Source organism: Corythoichthys intestinalis, chromosome 5, assembly GCF_030265065.1.
Source record: "Corythoichthys intestinalis isolate RoL2023-P3 chromosome 5, ASM3026506v1, whole genome shotgun sequence".
Lineage (NCBI taxonomy): Eukaryota > Metazoa > Chordata > Actinopteri > Syngnathiformes > Syngnathidae > Corythoichthys > Corythoichthys intestinalis.
In genome coordinates this window covers 33,089,725-33,105,290 of record NC_080399.1, presented here as the reverse complement: position 1 = coordinate 33,105,290, position 15,566 = coordinate 33,089,725, and the positions used below count along the sequence as shown (strand labels likewise).

General features: G+C 40.1%; 1 protein-coding gene across 1 annotated transcript in view; it reads left to right on the top strand.

The window, feature by feature from the left end:
• Positions 1 to 13,342, top strand: part of ctdspl2a (CTD (carboxy-terminal domain, RNA polymerase II, polypeptide A) small phosphatase like 2a) — a 28,186-nt gene extending 14,844 nt beyond the window's left edge. The window contains exons 11-13 of the mRNA XM_057837294.1: positions 4,461 to 4,587; positions 4,718 to 4,813; positions 11,641 to 13,342. Coding sequence (XP_057693277.1) covers positions 4,461 to 4,587; positions 4,718 to 4,813; positions 11,641 to 11,706 — 289 coding nt within the window. The 3' untranslated portion in view covers positions 11,707 to 13,342. The remainder of the gene's footprint in view (positions 1 to 4,460; positions 4,588 to 4,717; positions 4,814 to 11,640) is intronic.
• The last annotated feature ends 2,224 nt before the right edge of the window (positions 13,343 to 15,566 follow it).

The following is a 15,566-nucleotide window of genomic DNA, read 5'->3' as shown; positions in this document are numbered from 1 at the left end:
CCGTCTCTGCCTGACATCTGCTACCCTGATATCTACAACTATCTTGTCCACAGAAACTCAGCCTATTCTCACGAAACTTTGAAAAACTTTAAGAGCAGCACTCTAAGCAACATTACCCCGTGTGACCCTTTACTTCGAATTTTCTAAAATGGGGACAATCAATAAAAAAAAAAAAGTTGACTGTGATGGCCGACGCTTCAAGGATAGGTGGATATTGGACTATTTCATCAGTAAATTACGCAATAACTGTGTCTGCCTCATTTGCAAAGAGACAGTCGTTGTTTTCAAAGAGTTCGATGTGGTGCGATATTACCAAACAAGACACGCTGACATGTACAACATTACAGGGAAGATACGCAGCGAGAAATTATAGCAACTTGAAGCTAGTTTAATTTCACAGCAGCAGTATTTCGGAAGAGCCTGAGTGTCGAAAGAGAACACCACAAAGGCAAGATTATTGAAATTATGAATTAAAAAAATAATAATAAAGCAAATGTGACACACAGAAGGGCTTGCTAAAATTTGTTGAAATATATTGTTCTACGTAAATCAGCCAAGGTAGCCCCCCACATTTTTACCACACCAAATCTGGCCCCCTTTGCAAAAAGTTTGGACACCTCTGTTTAACTGATGATCCGGAGACGAGGCCAGCTTCTTTCACTTGGTACCAGCTAAATATTATTCAAAAAATAATGATGGCGGAAGAAATAAACATCTTGAATTTGGAACTGTATGTTGTCGGCGATTAGCCTCGCAATGATCTTAATTGTGCTTGTCAGCCCAAAACCCTCTAGATATACAGTGCCTTGCAAAAGTATTCGGCCCCCTTGAACCTTGCAACCTTTCGCCACATTTCAGGCTTCAAACATAAAGATATAACGTTTTAATTTTTTGTCAAGAATCAACAAGTGGGACACAATCGTGAAGTGGAACAACATTTATTGGATAATTTAAACTTTTTTAACAAATAAAAAACTGAAAAGTGGGGCGTGCAATATTATTCGGCCCCCTTGCGTAAATACTTTGTAGCGCCACCTTTTGCTCCAATTACAGCTGCAAGTTGCTTGGGGTATGTTTCTATCAGTTTTGCACATCGAGAGACTGACATTCTTGCCCATTCTTCCTTGCAAAACAGCTCGAGCTCAGTGAGGTTGGATGGAGAGTGTTTGTGAACAGCAGTCTTCAGCTCTTTCCACAGATTCTCGATTGGATTCAGGTCTGGACTTTGACTTGGCCATTCTAACACCTGAATATGTTTATTTTTTAACCATTCCATTGTAGATTTGGCTTTATGTTTTGGATCATTGTCCTGTTGGAAGATAAATCTCCGTCCCAGTCTCAGGTCTTGTGCAGATACCAACAGGTTTTCTTCCAGAATGTTCCTGTATTTGGCTGCATCCATCTTCCCGTCAATTTTAACCATCTTCCCTGTCCCTGCTGAAGAAAAGCAGGCCCAAACCATGATGCTGCCACCACCATGTTTGACAGTGGGGATGGTGTGTTCAGGGTGATGAGCTGTGTTGCTTTTACGCCAAACATATCGTTTTGCATTGTGGCCAAAAAGTTCAATTTTGGTTTCATCTGACCAGAGCACCTTCTTCCACATGTTTGGTGTGTCTCCCAGGTGGCTTGTGGCAAACTTTAAACGAGACTTTTTATGGATATCTTTGAGAAATGGCTTTCTTCTTGCCATTGATTGTTGTCCTATGGACAGACTCTCCCACCTCAGCTGTAGATCTCTGCAGTTCATCCAGAGTGACCATGGGCCTCTTGGCTGCATCTCTGATCAGTTTTCTCCTTGTTTGAGAAGAAAGTTTGGAAGGACGGCCGGGTCTTGGTAGATTTGCAGTGGTCTGATGCTCCTTCCATTTCAATATGATGGCTTGCACAGTGCTCCTTGAGATAGATGTTTAAAGCTTGGGAAATCTTTTTGTATCCAAATCCGGCTTTAAACTTCTCCACAACAGTATCTCGGACCTGCCTGGTGTGTTCCTTGGTTTTCATAATGCTCTCTGCACTTTAAACAGAACCCTGAGACTATCACAGAGCAGGTGCATTTATACGGAGACTTGATTACACACAGGTGGATTCTATTTATCATCATCGGTCATTTAGGACAACATTGGATCATTCAGAGATCCTCACTGAACTTCTGGAGTGAGTTTGCTGCACTGAAAGTAAAGGGGCCGAATAATATTGCACGCCCCACTTTTCAGTTTTTTATTTGTTAAAAAAGTTTAAATTATCCAATAAATGTTGTTCCACTTCATGATTGTGTCCCACTTGTTGTTGATTCTTGACAAAAAAATTAAATTTCATATCTTTATGTTTGAAGCCTGAAATGTGGCGAAAGGTTGCAAGATTCAAGGGGGCCGAATACTTTTGCAAGGCACTGTATATTAAATGCATCTTACCAGATATAAAATGACTACTACATAATCTGTGGTGATCGTTTGGTGCCCAGTTTTCTCGTCGAATTGCAGCAGTCCATCTCGCTCTCCTCTCCGGGTCTCTCGGAATACGGTAGAATTTCAAGTCTCGCCGTCTATCTTGTCTGTTACTGCAACCAACCGCCACACACGCCTTCACCATTTTGATTATTAATGTTAACGAGCAGAAAAACACGCCATAATAGGAGGAATTTACGTAGCGGTAATGCGTAAACACGACGAGCTGACGGACAATATGGCGCGGAGGCATGGTTGTGACGTCATGTGAGTGGGGTCTATGGTCCGAAAATTACGGTAATCTAAAAAAAAAAAAAATCCGGAACTTGCATTGTATGACTTTTCAATAATTTATTTGTATTTTACTGGGGTTTATAAGTATTTTTACTCCTGAGAAAATCAGTGCTAATATATAGTGCAGAAGCTTTGTTGTTCTTTACCAGGTTTTCACATATGGAAACGGGGATTTTGGCCCATTCCACCAAATAAATCTTCTCTAGATCTGTCAGGTTTCTGGGCTGTCGTTGAGAAACACAGTTTTAGCTCAATCCAAAGATTTTCTTTTGGATTGAGGTCTGGGGACTGGCAAGGCCTCGCCAAAACCTTTATATCCTTTTTACGCGAGCACTCCTTGTTCAGCTTGGCTGTGTGCTTCAGATCATTGTCATGTTGGAAGATCCAACCACGACTCATCTTCAAGTCTCTGACTGAGGGAAGGAGGTTGTGGCTCAAAATCTGTCGATACGTTTCACCTATTCATCCTCTGCTTTATTCAGTACAGTCATCTTGTCCCCTTTGCCGAAAAGCAGCCCCAAAGCATGCGGTTTCCACCCCCATACTTCAAAACGGGGATGGTGTTCTTGGGATTTTACTCATCCTTCTTTTTGTCCCTCACACGACAAAGTTTGCACCCAAAAGTTGTACTTTGGTCTCATCTGACCACATGACTTTCCCCCTTGACCCCTCTGCAGATTCAGATGGTCCCTGGCAAACTTCACACGTACTGGCTTCAACAGGGGAACCTTCTGAGCAATGCATGATTTTAAACCATGGCTCAGTAGTGTTCTATTGACAGTAGCCTTTGAAACTGTGCATCCAGCTGTCTTCAGGTCATTGACCAGCTTCTGCCGTGTAGTTCTAGGCTGAGCCCTCACTTTTCTCATCATGAGTAATGCTCCACGAGGAGAAATTTTACATAGAGCCCCTGTCCAAGGTAGATTATCTGTCACGTTTAGCCTTTTCCATTTTCTAATTGCTGCAACTGTTGATTTATTCTCACCTAGCTGCTTTCCAATTGTCCCATAGCCTTTGCCAGCTTTGTGGAGCTGAACAATTTTTTTCTCCATCTTGTCCATTGAAAGCTCTCGTCTTGCCTGTGGTAATAGTTGGATTATGGCTAATTTCGGGGTGCACAGGTGACAATAATGAGCTCAAATGGGTGGTAGGTGGGTTAGTCCACCATTACCCATGGGGTAATGGTGGACTTTTTTTAAGGTAGACTGACAACTCTTTGAGTGTCATAATTATAGCTAATTCTCAGGGGTACAAATACTTATGAACCCCAGTAAATTACAAATAAATTATTTTAAAAATCATACAGTGTGATATCTTAATTTTTTTAGATTGTCTCTATGAGTGAGGTTAATTTTTTTAAGTACCAAAAAAATAGTCATTTGCCTTATAAATGTTTAAATCCAATATAAAACAAGAGAAGCACTCTCAGCGAGCAGACGTCTGCCTAAGCAGCCAAATTTAAAGCATCAAAATATTGCTGACCTCTTTGACTTTTGACCCTTTCTCTTCTCTACCCCTACAAATTTGAGTTAAATAGGAAATGAGGTAAAAAGATTTTTAATTACCAAAAGCGGTTACTGCAATTTTAAAAAAATTTTTTTTAAATATGTTGAAATTGAAGAAACAGTTGCTCTCGATTGTTGTGAATTTATATAAAATATTTGAAGATGATGAAAGTGCAAAATTTTAAAAAGGATTAATTGTTTTTCAAAATTTTAGGCACCGTTTGTTTCGCGAGCACTGCGTTTGCGTCCAAGGAAATTATATTAAAGACCTCAACATTTTGGGACGGGATCTCTCCAAGACTATAATAATCGACAACTCACCGCAAGCTTTTGCTTATCAGGTAACCACCGTGATTTCTTTTTGTGTGTTTGTGTCAGTGATTGCGGAACATGTTTTTAAAAGACAGTGGAGAAAACACCTGAAAAATTCTCACACATCTGATTTTCACTGTTGTGTCGTCGTATGATCAGCTGTCCAACGGGATCCCAATCGAGAGCTGGTTTGTTGATCGCAATGACAATGAGCTTCTCAAGCTGGTTCCTTTCCTGGAGAAGCTGGTGGAGCTGGTAGGAGTCAACACAAAGTTCTTTCACGGGGCTTTAGCTGTACAGTGGTACCTCGACACACGATCTTTTCGACATCCGACGTATAATTTGACTCGCCATTTGTTTCTACATCCGACGACATGCTCGAAATATGACGATTTATGACAGCGCCGCAGTTTGTTTTCCCGCAAGACTGATGAACGGCGGACTCTCGGCGGGAAAAGGTGAGGCTCACCATTGAAATGAAGATGGAAATGATAGAAAATGAGCGTTGTGTAGGAGTCGGACAATACGGCTGTAGAATATGTACGATCTCGACGGTCCTCGTTCGACCTCCGTTCACCAGTCTTTAGAAGTTGAAGTGGCAATAATTATTGTGGTAACCTCGCCAAAGAAATCGCCAGCTTCATCAAGTTTTTAATCATTGATTTCAGAACTGATGCAACACAACATGCCTACAGTCCGCCGCTGTTGAACATGAAAAGTGAAAGTAAAAAGTCCTCTCACTCTAGTCACGTCAGTCACGTGGTGCGTTCAAGTACACCACGCAAAACACATCCGCCACATTAGAACCCGATTCGTTACATTCTTATACAGTCCTGGCCAAAAGTATTGGCACCTGTGGAATTCTGTCAGATAATGCTAAATTTCTCCCAGAAAATGATTGCAATTACAAATGCTTTGGTAGTAATATCTTCATTTATTTTGCTTACAATGAAAAAACACAAAAGAGAATAGGGGGAAAAAATGAATCATTATCATTTTACACATAACTCCAAAAATGGACAAGACAAAACTATTGCCACCCTTTGGAAAAATCAAAAGATGCTTTGTGAATTTTTGGAATTAACAGCACCTCTTACTTACCTGTAGCACATAAGATGTGGTGGCAACAACTAAATCACACTTGCAGCCTGTTAAACTGGATTAAAGTTGATTCAAACCTCTGTCCTGTGTCCTTGTGTGTACAACATTGAGCATGGAGGAAAGAAGAGGACTTGAGAAGGAAAATTGTGAGGAAGCATGGGCAATCTCAAGGCTACAAGTCGATCTCCAAAGATCTGAATGTTCCTGTGTCCACCATGCACAGTGTCATCAATAAGTGTAAAGCCCATGGCACTGTGGCTAACCTCCCTAGATGTGGACTGAAAAGAAAAATTGGCAAGAGATTTCAACGAAAGATTATGCGGATGGTGGATTAAGAACCTCGACTAACATCCAAACAAGTTCAAGCTGTCCTGCAGTCTGAGGGTACAACAGTGTCAACCCGGAATATCCATCGGCGTCTGAATGAAAAGGGACTCCATGGTAGGATACCCAGGACGACCCCACTTCTGACCCAGAGACATAAAAATGACAGACTGGAGTTTGCCAAAATTTACCTGAGAAAGTCAAAAACGTTTTGGAAGAATGTTCTCTGTTCAGATGAGACAAAAGTAGAGCTTTTTGGGGAAAGGCATCAACATGGTTTACAGGAAAAAAAGAGGCCTCCAAAGAAAAGAACACTGTCCCCACAATCAAACATGGTGGAGTTTCCCTGATGTTTTGGGGTTGCTTTGCTGCCTCGGGCACTGGACTGCTTGACCGTGTGCATGGCATTATGAAGTCTGAATGTAATTCCCTCTCGAGTCGAAATCATGAACCAAGTTGTTTCTCTTTTACGGGCTTTAATCACAGAACTTGATTTGCCGTGACTGCCGTGAGAACTAAACAATACAGATAAAAATATACATGAAGTCAGATCAGATAAATATATTAAGTCGGATCATTTTCATTTTCACACCAACACAGATAAATATATACATGAAGTCGAATTATATTCACACAGAAACACAAAACACAACATGAATACATAACTACACTAACTAACAGAAACTAAGTTGGTTAACGCAAACTAACAAATAACACAAACTAAATTACCTCATTGGCCGCTTTACTCCAAAAGAAATTAGTTCAGCTTCAATTCTTCAATGCACTATGTACTTCAGATGTTTCCTTGTTGATCTTAATCAAAGGTACGGACAAGTTTTCTGTACTCTACACTCCCTGACAAAAGTCTTGTCGCTTATCCATTTTGTAGAAACAATTGCCAATAATCTGACTTTAAATTATTCAATTGGTTTCAGAAATGGCTCATATGAAAGCTAAGACCCTTCCAAATGATGTTGAATGTACAAAAATATATTTAACTGAGAAAAAATTTAAATAAATCTTTTTTCAGTTAAATATATTTTTGAAGACGTAAAGGTCAAATTTTGGCAATACAAAAGTTTAGTTGCCTACAGAAAGTAGTGTGAAAATTGAACCAAAAAAAAGTACTTCAAATACAATAATATGTTACACAACATAAGCGAATGAAGTAGTGGTGCTGTGAGATTCAAATTTAATATTTTGTATGACTTCCATGGGCTTGAAGGACTGCATCCATGCCGTTCGGCAAGGATTCATACAATTTATTGATGACGTCATCAGGAACATCAAAGCAGTCTTGCATGCCTCCCAGAGTTCATCAACATTCTTGGGTTTCGTCTTCCATGCTTCCTCTTTCATCCAGTTCATGCCTCGTGACTGGGCTGGCCAGTCCTGGAGGATCTTGATCTTCTTTGCCTTGAGGAACTTTGAGGTAGAGATTGAAGTATGCGATGGGGCACCATCCTGCTGCAGAATTTGTACCTTTTTATGGTTAGGAATGTAAGAGGCAGCTAAGATTTGTTGATATTTCAGACTATTTATGTTGCCTTCCACCCTGCAGATCTCTCGCACACCCCCATACTGGATGTAACCCCAGACCATGATTTTGCCACCACCAAACTTCACTGTTTTGTGGCAAAAGGTGGATTTTTTTTTCAGATGAATCTTCCATTGAATTACACCACAGTCGCTGCAAATATTGCAGGAGACCTACTGGAGCCCGCATGGATCAGAGATTCACTCAGAAAAATACTTTATGTAGGCGACAAAACTTTTGTCTTGCCAAAATTTGACCTTTATGTCTTCATTAAATGATAAATCTTTTTTTCAGTGAAACAAATATATTTTTGTACATTCAACATCATTTGGGAGGGTCTTAGCTTTCATATGAGCCATTTCTGAAACCAATTGAATAATTAAAAGTCAGGTTATTAGCAATTGTTTCTACAAAATGGATAAGCGACAAGACTTTTGTCAGGGACTGTAGGTGTTTGTCATCTAATAACCCGATGTAACGCTTCATAGTGACCTCTGCCAACTCGCGGCAGAGAACTTTAATTCACACCCCATATCAAAGAAATTAAACGCTTAACATTACACACCCAGATCAAAGAATCATTTATTTCTTTATTCTGCCTTAATGGGAGCTACACTGAAGACTACCAACAAATTTTGCAGCATAATGTAGGGCCCAGTGTGAGAAAGCTGGGTCTCCCTCAGAGTTCATGGGTCTTCCAGCAGGACAATGACCCAAAACACACTTCAAAAAGCACTAGAAAATGGTTTGAGAGGAAGCACTGTAGGCTTATAAAGTGGCCAGCAATGAGCCCAGACCTGAATCCCATAGAACACCTGTTGAGAGATTTTAAAAATGGCAGTTTGGAGAATGCACCATTCAAATCTCAGAGACCCGGAGCAGTTGGCCAAAGAAGAATAGGCAAAATTCAAGCAGAGCATTGTAAGAAAGTCATTGGTGGATACCGGAAGCGGTTGTTTGCAGTTATTTTTTCCGACCCATTTTTGGAGTTTTGTATCAAATGATAATGATTAAATTTTTGTTCATTATCTTTTGTTCTTGGTTTTTTTTTTTTCATTGCAAGCAAAATAAATGAAGATATTACTCCCAAAGCATTTGTAAATGCAATCGTTTTCTGGGAGCAATTTGAGCATTATCTGACAAAATTGCAGGGGTGCCAATACTTTTGGGCAGCACTGTAGGTATTGTTATTCATAGTTTATTTGTTTTGCTACGTGTAACTGCTATTTGCAATACTACCAGCAGTATTTATTAAGAATTTGTGTAGGTTTTTGGGCTGTGGAACGAATTAATGGAATTATAGGCTGGGTTCATACTAGAGGTGTGCATCGGCACTGCCCTCACGATTCGATTCGACTACAATTCGGAGGGCCTCGATTCGATTCAGAGGGTCACGATTCGGTTCGATTCGGCGATGCATTAAAGCCTGGGATGCATTAAAATTCTAAAGCAAAGCATATTTTTCGTGAATCATGAGGCAACAACTAATATCAATCCAGGGATGAGTTCAGTTGCAAACAAAACATCAACTAAATTGCAATGTAGAACAAAAGTAAAATGTAGGCCTAGCCCACTATATATGTGCAATAGAGGTTAGATCGGGCCTAAAAAATCCAGCCCGACCCGACACGGCCCGCTGGTATTGAAGCCCGACCCGCCCGAGCACAATCAATTAACTAGTTTTGCAGGCCCAGCCCGAAAAACCCGAAGTTTTTATTTTATTATTTTTTTTTGTTGGAGTGACGCGAAGAAAAAAAACACAGCAGCAGCAATTTATTTTCATTTCTTCGAGTTGGCAGAAAAAACGTTAAAAAAAACACAGCAGCAGCAATTTATTTTCATTTCTTCGAGTTGGCAGAAAAAAACGTTTTCTTAATGTTTAAATAGTCTACATATTTTTATGATCATTATAAAAGCATTTACACAACCAAATAACGCTGGGAAAGTTTAATATAAAAAAAAAACCTTGGGTTTTGCAGACACACAGAGGAGATGATTCAAAAGGATCACATTTCTGTTACCTTTGCGTGCATAAATAAAAGTGTCCTTCGTAACGAATTCTCAGTTGGCAGGAAAAAAACGCAAGTTTTCTTAATGTTTAAATAGTCTACATATTTTTATGATCATTACAAAAGCATTTACACAACCAAATAACGCCGGGAAAGTTTAATATAAAAAAAAAAAAACCTTGGGTTTTGCAGACACACAGAGAAGATTCAAAAGGATCACATTTCTGTTACCTTTGTGTGCATAGATAAAAGTGTCCTTCATAACGAATTCTCAGTTGGCAGGAAAAAACAAGTTTTCATAATGTTTAAATAGTCTAGATCAGCCATGTCCAAAGTCCGGCCCGGGGGCCAAATGGGGCCCTTGGTCAGATTTCATCCGGCCCCCAGTCTCTGTCATAAAATCAATAACGTCTGGTCCGCACACTGACTTAATAAGTTGGTCAGCAGTACCGCTACTAGCATATGAAGTAGCTTACACACGAAATGCTGCTCCTCATTTACCCACTAAAAGGCAGCAGCACTCTAAGCAACATTACCCCGGGTGACCCTTTATTCCCAATTTTCTAAAATGGCAACAATCAACAACAAAAAAGAAGTTGACTGCGACGGCAGACGCTTCAAGGATAGGTGGAAATTGGAATATTTCTTCACTAAAATACGCAACAACTGTGTCTGCCTCATTTGCAAAGAGATAGTCGCTGTTTTAAAAGAGTTCAATGTGAGGCGATATTACCAAACAAGACATGCTGACATGTACAACAAGATTACAGAGAAGATACGTAGCGAGAAATTCAAGCAACTTGAAGCTAGTTTAATTTTACAGCTGCAGTATTTCACAAGAGCCCGATAGCCGAAAGAGAACGCCACAAAGGCTAGTTGTGAGATTGTTGAAATTATTAATGAAAAAAAAATAATAAAGCAAATGTGACACATGGAATGGCTTGCTAAAATTTGCTTAAATATATTGTTCTACATAAAGGACGTCAGCCAAGGTCAGCCCCCCCACATTTTTACCACACCAAATCTGGCCCCCTTTGCAAAAACTTTTTATATTATTATTATATTTTTATGATCATTATAAAAGCATTTACACAACCAAATAACGCCGGGAAAGTTTAATATAAAAAAACAAAAACAAAAAAAAACGTTGGGTTTTGCAGACAGAAGATTCAAAAGGATCACATTTCTGTTACCTTCGTGTGCATAAATAAAAGTGTCCTTCGTAACGAATTCTCAGTTGGCAGGAAAAAAAACGCAAGTTTTCTTAATGTTTAAATAGTCTACATATTTTTATGATCATTATAAAAGCATTTACACAATGAAATAACACTGGGAAAGTATAATATTAAAAAAAATAACCGTGGGCCACAGCGTTCATGTGCGTGCAAAAGCAAATGCACAATAGAGAGAGCCTGCTCTCGGTTTTATCGTCTTTTTTTTTTTTTTTTTTTTTTTTTTTTAAATAGTCCGGCGCGGTGGCCCGACCCGAACGTGAATGCTTAACATTTTTGGGCTTCGGGTCGGGCCCAAAATGTTAATCGGGTTCGGGCACAAGATCTAACCTCTAAGAGATAGGACATAACATCACGAATCCGTTTTTTTCGTGTTTTTCTGAAATTATGCAGCAATTACGTCAGCAAAGAGCAAGAGCGGCACCCAAGATGGCAGCGATGTACCTTTTCATTAGCGTTAGTGCTTTTACTAGGCAGGAGGCGGGCTTGACCACAGTCATAAAAAAAATACAATGAAGAAAAGGATAAGCCTGATAATGCTCGTTTTCTTACAGTGCTCAAAATGAGCAATATTTGCATGCACAGTGCGTAGTTATTTGTTTTGATGCCTCTTCGCATGCTGGTCAGTTTGCTCAACGCATGTTGGACTGCGAATTCCTACGCATGCGTGATACTTGAACGGGCTCAATGGACAAAGGCAGTCGGAACGGACACGCCAAAAAACAGATATGACAACAACAAAAATGGGAATTATGCATTAAGACCTGCGGTATGAACCTAGCCAGTGTGTATTCTTCTGGGAAATGAATTAACTTCGTATGTAGAGGTACCACTGTAAATCTTTTTTTTTCTTTTTTTTCTTTGTCGCTTTTTTCTTAGAACGACGACGTCCGACCACACATCCGAGAGCGCTTTCGCTTGCATGACCTCTTGCCTTCAGACTGAGCAGCTGCTGTCTGTCATTGGGAACGGCGCAGGAAAGAAAGATTTATTCAATGGATGGATTTATTCAATGGATACATTGAAGTTGGGGGAAAAAATGCAAAAAAAAGAATGAAAATGGATGTTTTTACGCAGACACTCTAACATGGCTGAACTGCTCGCTTCGTTAGTGTTTTGTCTGCCATTTTGGATCTCGACGGAACTGAATGTGTTGGATTCCTTTCACCCAGAACGGCCAGTTAAACTTGTATTATAGTCACTATTTTCCTGTAAATACATGTACAGATTGTTTTTTTTTTTATGTTGAAATTTTAGTATAAAAATTTAACTGTTTTTTAAGAAAAGTTTAGTTGAAGTATTAGTGTTTTTGGTTGCAGTATGCCTGCTTTACTTCTGTGATGCTTTACTCCATTACATGCAGTTGTCTGTTTAAAAGGTGCGTTTTTTTAAAGTACTGTTTCTGAAACAACATTTTAAGGTTCTGTAATGTAAGCTAGACTTTAGACTTAACTGAATACGAAGCCATAATGGCCAAGCCCTCATTTTTGAGATTTGTATATGCCACCATTAGCGTCCATGTTAAACATTATGAAGGGCTTTTGACATCCAGCCCTTTTGTGGGATTGTCATTTTTTTTGTTATGTAAACAGCTGTGTTGACTCCTCAGTTTGGGGGGGGGGGGTGAACACCAGCCATTGCTTTGGATTCCTGTTTTCTGGGACATCTATGTGGAATATTTCTGATTTTGGTGTTCCAAATAAGTTTTATTGACTCTTGAATGATCAATCATGTTGTATTCAGTGTTATTCAATGGTTTTCCATGAAAATAAATATGTTTTTATATGACTCAAGACTAGGCTTGCCACCCGTCCCTTGAAATATGGAACCGTTCCGTAATTGGGAATTAAAAGTTGCGTTCCGTATCGAACCAATACAGAATGCAGTTTATTCCGTAATTCACAATTGTCCCGGGCGACCCCGTTCGACCCGCGGCTCTGGCGTCGGGGAGGGGTTGGGCGGCGGTGCGCCCAGCCAATGCACGTCTGTCACACACAAACACATACCTGCGCTCATGAGTGAACACTGAGCCAACAAAAAGGGCAGGTGATCTCAAAGACCGCAAGATGGTTATCTGTCTGCCTAGCACTGCGCGCCACTTCCGGGTTCGTTGCCTAGTTACCTCGCTCGCTCTGCTCAGTGCACCGCCCCGCGCATTTTCAAATCAGAGATGTCTCCAAAAGCAGACGCTCAGGAGTCAGGACACCCCACCTCATCCTCAAAAGAGGAAACGTCTCCAAAAAATGGAGTGGCTCGATATTCACTGATTATGATTATAAAATGAACTGCAAGGCAGGCAGGAAAGTTTTTGCAGTGTCTCACGGAGGTGTGAAACAGCATGCTGCAGGGGGTCTCCACAAACGGAATATAAGATCCCAGAAGAGCCTTGGTCACAATTCTTTGTACCTGAAAAATCCCCTGAGCTTGATTTGGTATGTTATTATGCTCTTGTATATGGATAACATATAGGCTATATTTATATTTACCTTCATACATCTTGCATTGATAGGAGCATAGCTAGGCTATTTCAGTTGCTACTAGGGTTGATTATTTTCAGGAATGTTGATTTTTTTTTTTTTTTTTTTTTAAACATGCATTTATTATCAATCAATATGGAATGGATTTATGTACCCATAAAGAACATTTTGTTATGCTAACTAATGCTCGCCATTATTACAGTGCCTTGCAAAAGTATTCGGCCCCCTTGAACCTTGCAACCTTTCGCAACATTTCAGGCTTCAAACATAAAGATATAAAATTTTAATTTTTTGTCAAGAATCAACAACAAGTGGGACACAATCGTGAAGTGGAACAAAATTTATTGGATAATTTAAACTTTTTTAACAAATAAAAAACTGAAAAGTGGGGCGTGCAATATTATTCGGCCCCCTTGCGTTAATACTTTGTAGCGCCACCTTTTGCTCCAATTACAGCTGCAAGTCGCTTGGGGTATGTTTCTATCAGTTTTGCACATCGAGAGACTGACATTCTTGCCCATTCTTCCTTGCAAAACAGCTCGAGCTCAGTGAGGTTGGATGGAGAGTGTTTGTGAACAGCAGTCTTCAGCTCTTTCCACAGATTCTCGATTGGATTCAGGTCTGGACTTTGACTTGGCCATTCTAACACCTGGATACGTTTATTTTTGAACCATTCCATTGTAGATTTGACTTTGTTTTGGATCATTGTCCTGTTGGAAGATAAATCTCCGTCCCAGTCTCAGGTCTTGTGCAGATACCAACAGGTTTTCTTCCAGAATGTTCCTGTATTTGGCTGCATCCATCTTCCCGTCAATTTTAACCATCTTCCTTGTCCCTGCTGAAGAAAAGCAGGCCCAAGCCATGATGCTGCCACCACCATGTTTGACAGTGGGGATGGTGTGTTCAGGGTGATGAGCTGTGTTGCTTTTACGCCAAACATATCGTTTTGCATTGTGGCCAAAAAGTTCAATTTTGGTTTCATCTGACCAGAGCACCTTCTTCCACATGTTTGGTGTGTCTCCCAGGTGGCTTGTGGCAAACTTTAAACGAGACTTTTTATGGCTATCTTTGAGAAATGGCTTTCTTCTTGCCACTCTTCCATAAAGGCCAGATTTGTGCAGTGTACGACTGATTGTTGTCCTATGGACAGACTCTCCCATCTCAGCTGTAGATCTCTGCAGTTCATCCAGAGTGATCATGGGCCTCTTGGCTGCATCTCTGATCAGTTTTCTCCTTGTTTGAGAAGAAAGTTTGGAAGGACGGCCGGGTCTTGGTAGATTTGCAGTGGTCTGATGCTCCTTCCATTTCAATATGATGGCTTGCACAGTGCTCCTTGAGATGTTTAAAGCTTGGGAAATCTTTTTGTATCCAAATCCGGCTTTAAACTTCTCCACAACAGTATCTCGGACCTGCCTGGTGTGTTCCTTGGTTTTCATAATGCTCTCTGCACTTTAAACAGAACCCTGAGACTATCACAGAGCAGGTGCATTTATACGGAGACTTGATTACACACAGGTGGATTCTATTTATCATCATCGGTCATTTAGGACAACATTGGATCATTCAGAGATCCTCACTGAACTTCTGGAGTGAGTTTGCTGCACTGAAAGTAAAGGGGCCGAATAATATTGCACGCCCCACTTTTCAGTTTTTTTATTTGTTAAAAAAGTTTAAATTATCCAATAAATGTTCCACTTCACGATTGAGTCCCAGTTGTTGTTGATTCTTGACAAAAAAATTAAATTTCATATCTTTATGTTTGAAGCCTGAAATGTGGCGAAAGGTTGCAAGATTCAAGGGGGCCGAATACTTTTGCAAGGCACTGTATTCCTAACAGATTAACAGCAAATAAACACTGAATAAATTGTCCTACTGCAAATATATACTATCTATTGATTGATTGTGATACCAAAATTAAAGCAATAATTTGACATGATCGCACGCCTACCTTCTAAATTACTGCAGCTGAGGTGACACAGGTATACCACACAGTAAAACGTGGCCAGAGCTACAATAGTGTTGACTGTGGACACAGGCTTTTTATGTGATTCCAAAATGGTGAAGAAAATGACTTTGAGGAGAACAAAGCAAGAGGCATTGTTGAAACAAGTCCTGGGTTCAAAGGCAGTGGGGTGATGTGCTCAAGATCTTAACGTCACCCATCCCTTTCTCCATATAGACCGGTGCCTCGAATAAATTGAGTCCAGAGTCTGGGGTCACCAACAAAATGCTGGACTTCATAGAGAATGCAGACGAGTCAGCTGCTGGAATTGTAGCTCTCCTGCAACATTCCCTTAAGAAATTTGGCTTGTCAATGGATCACGAGAC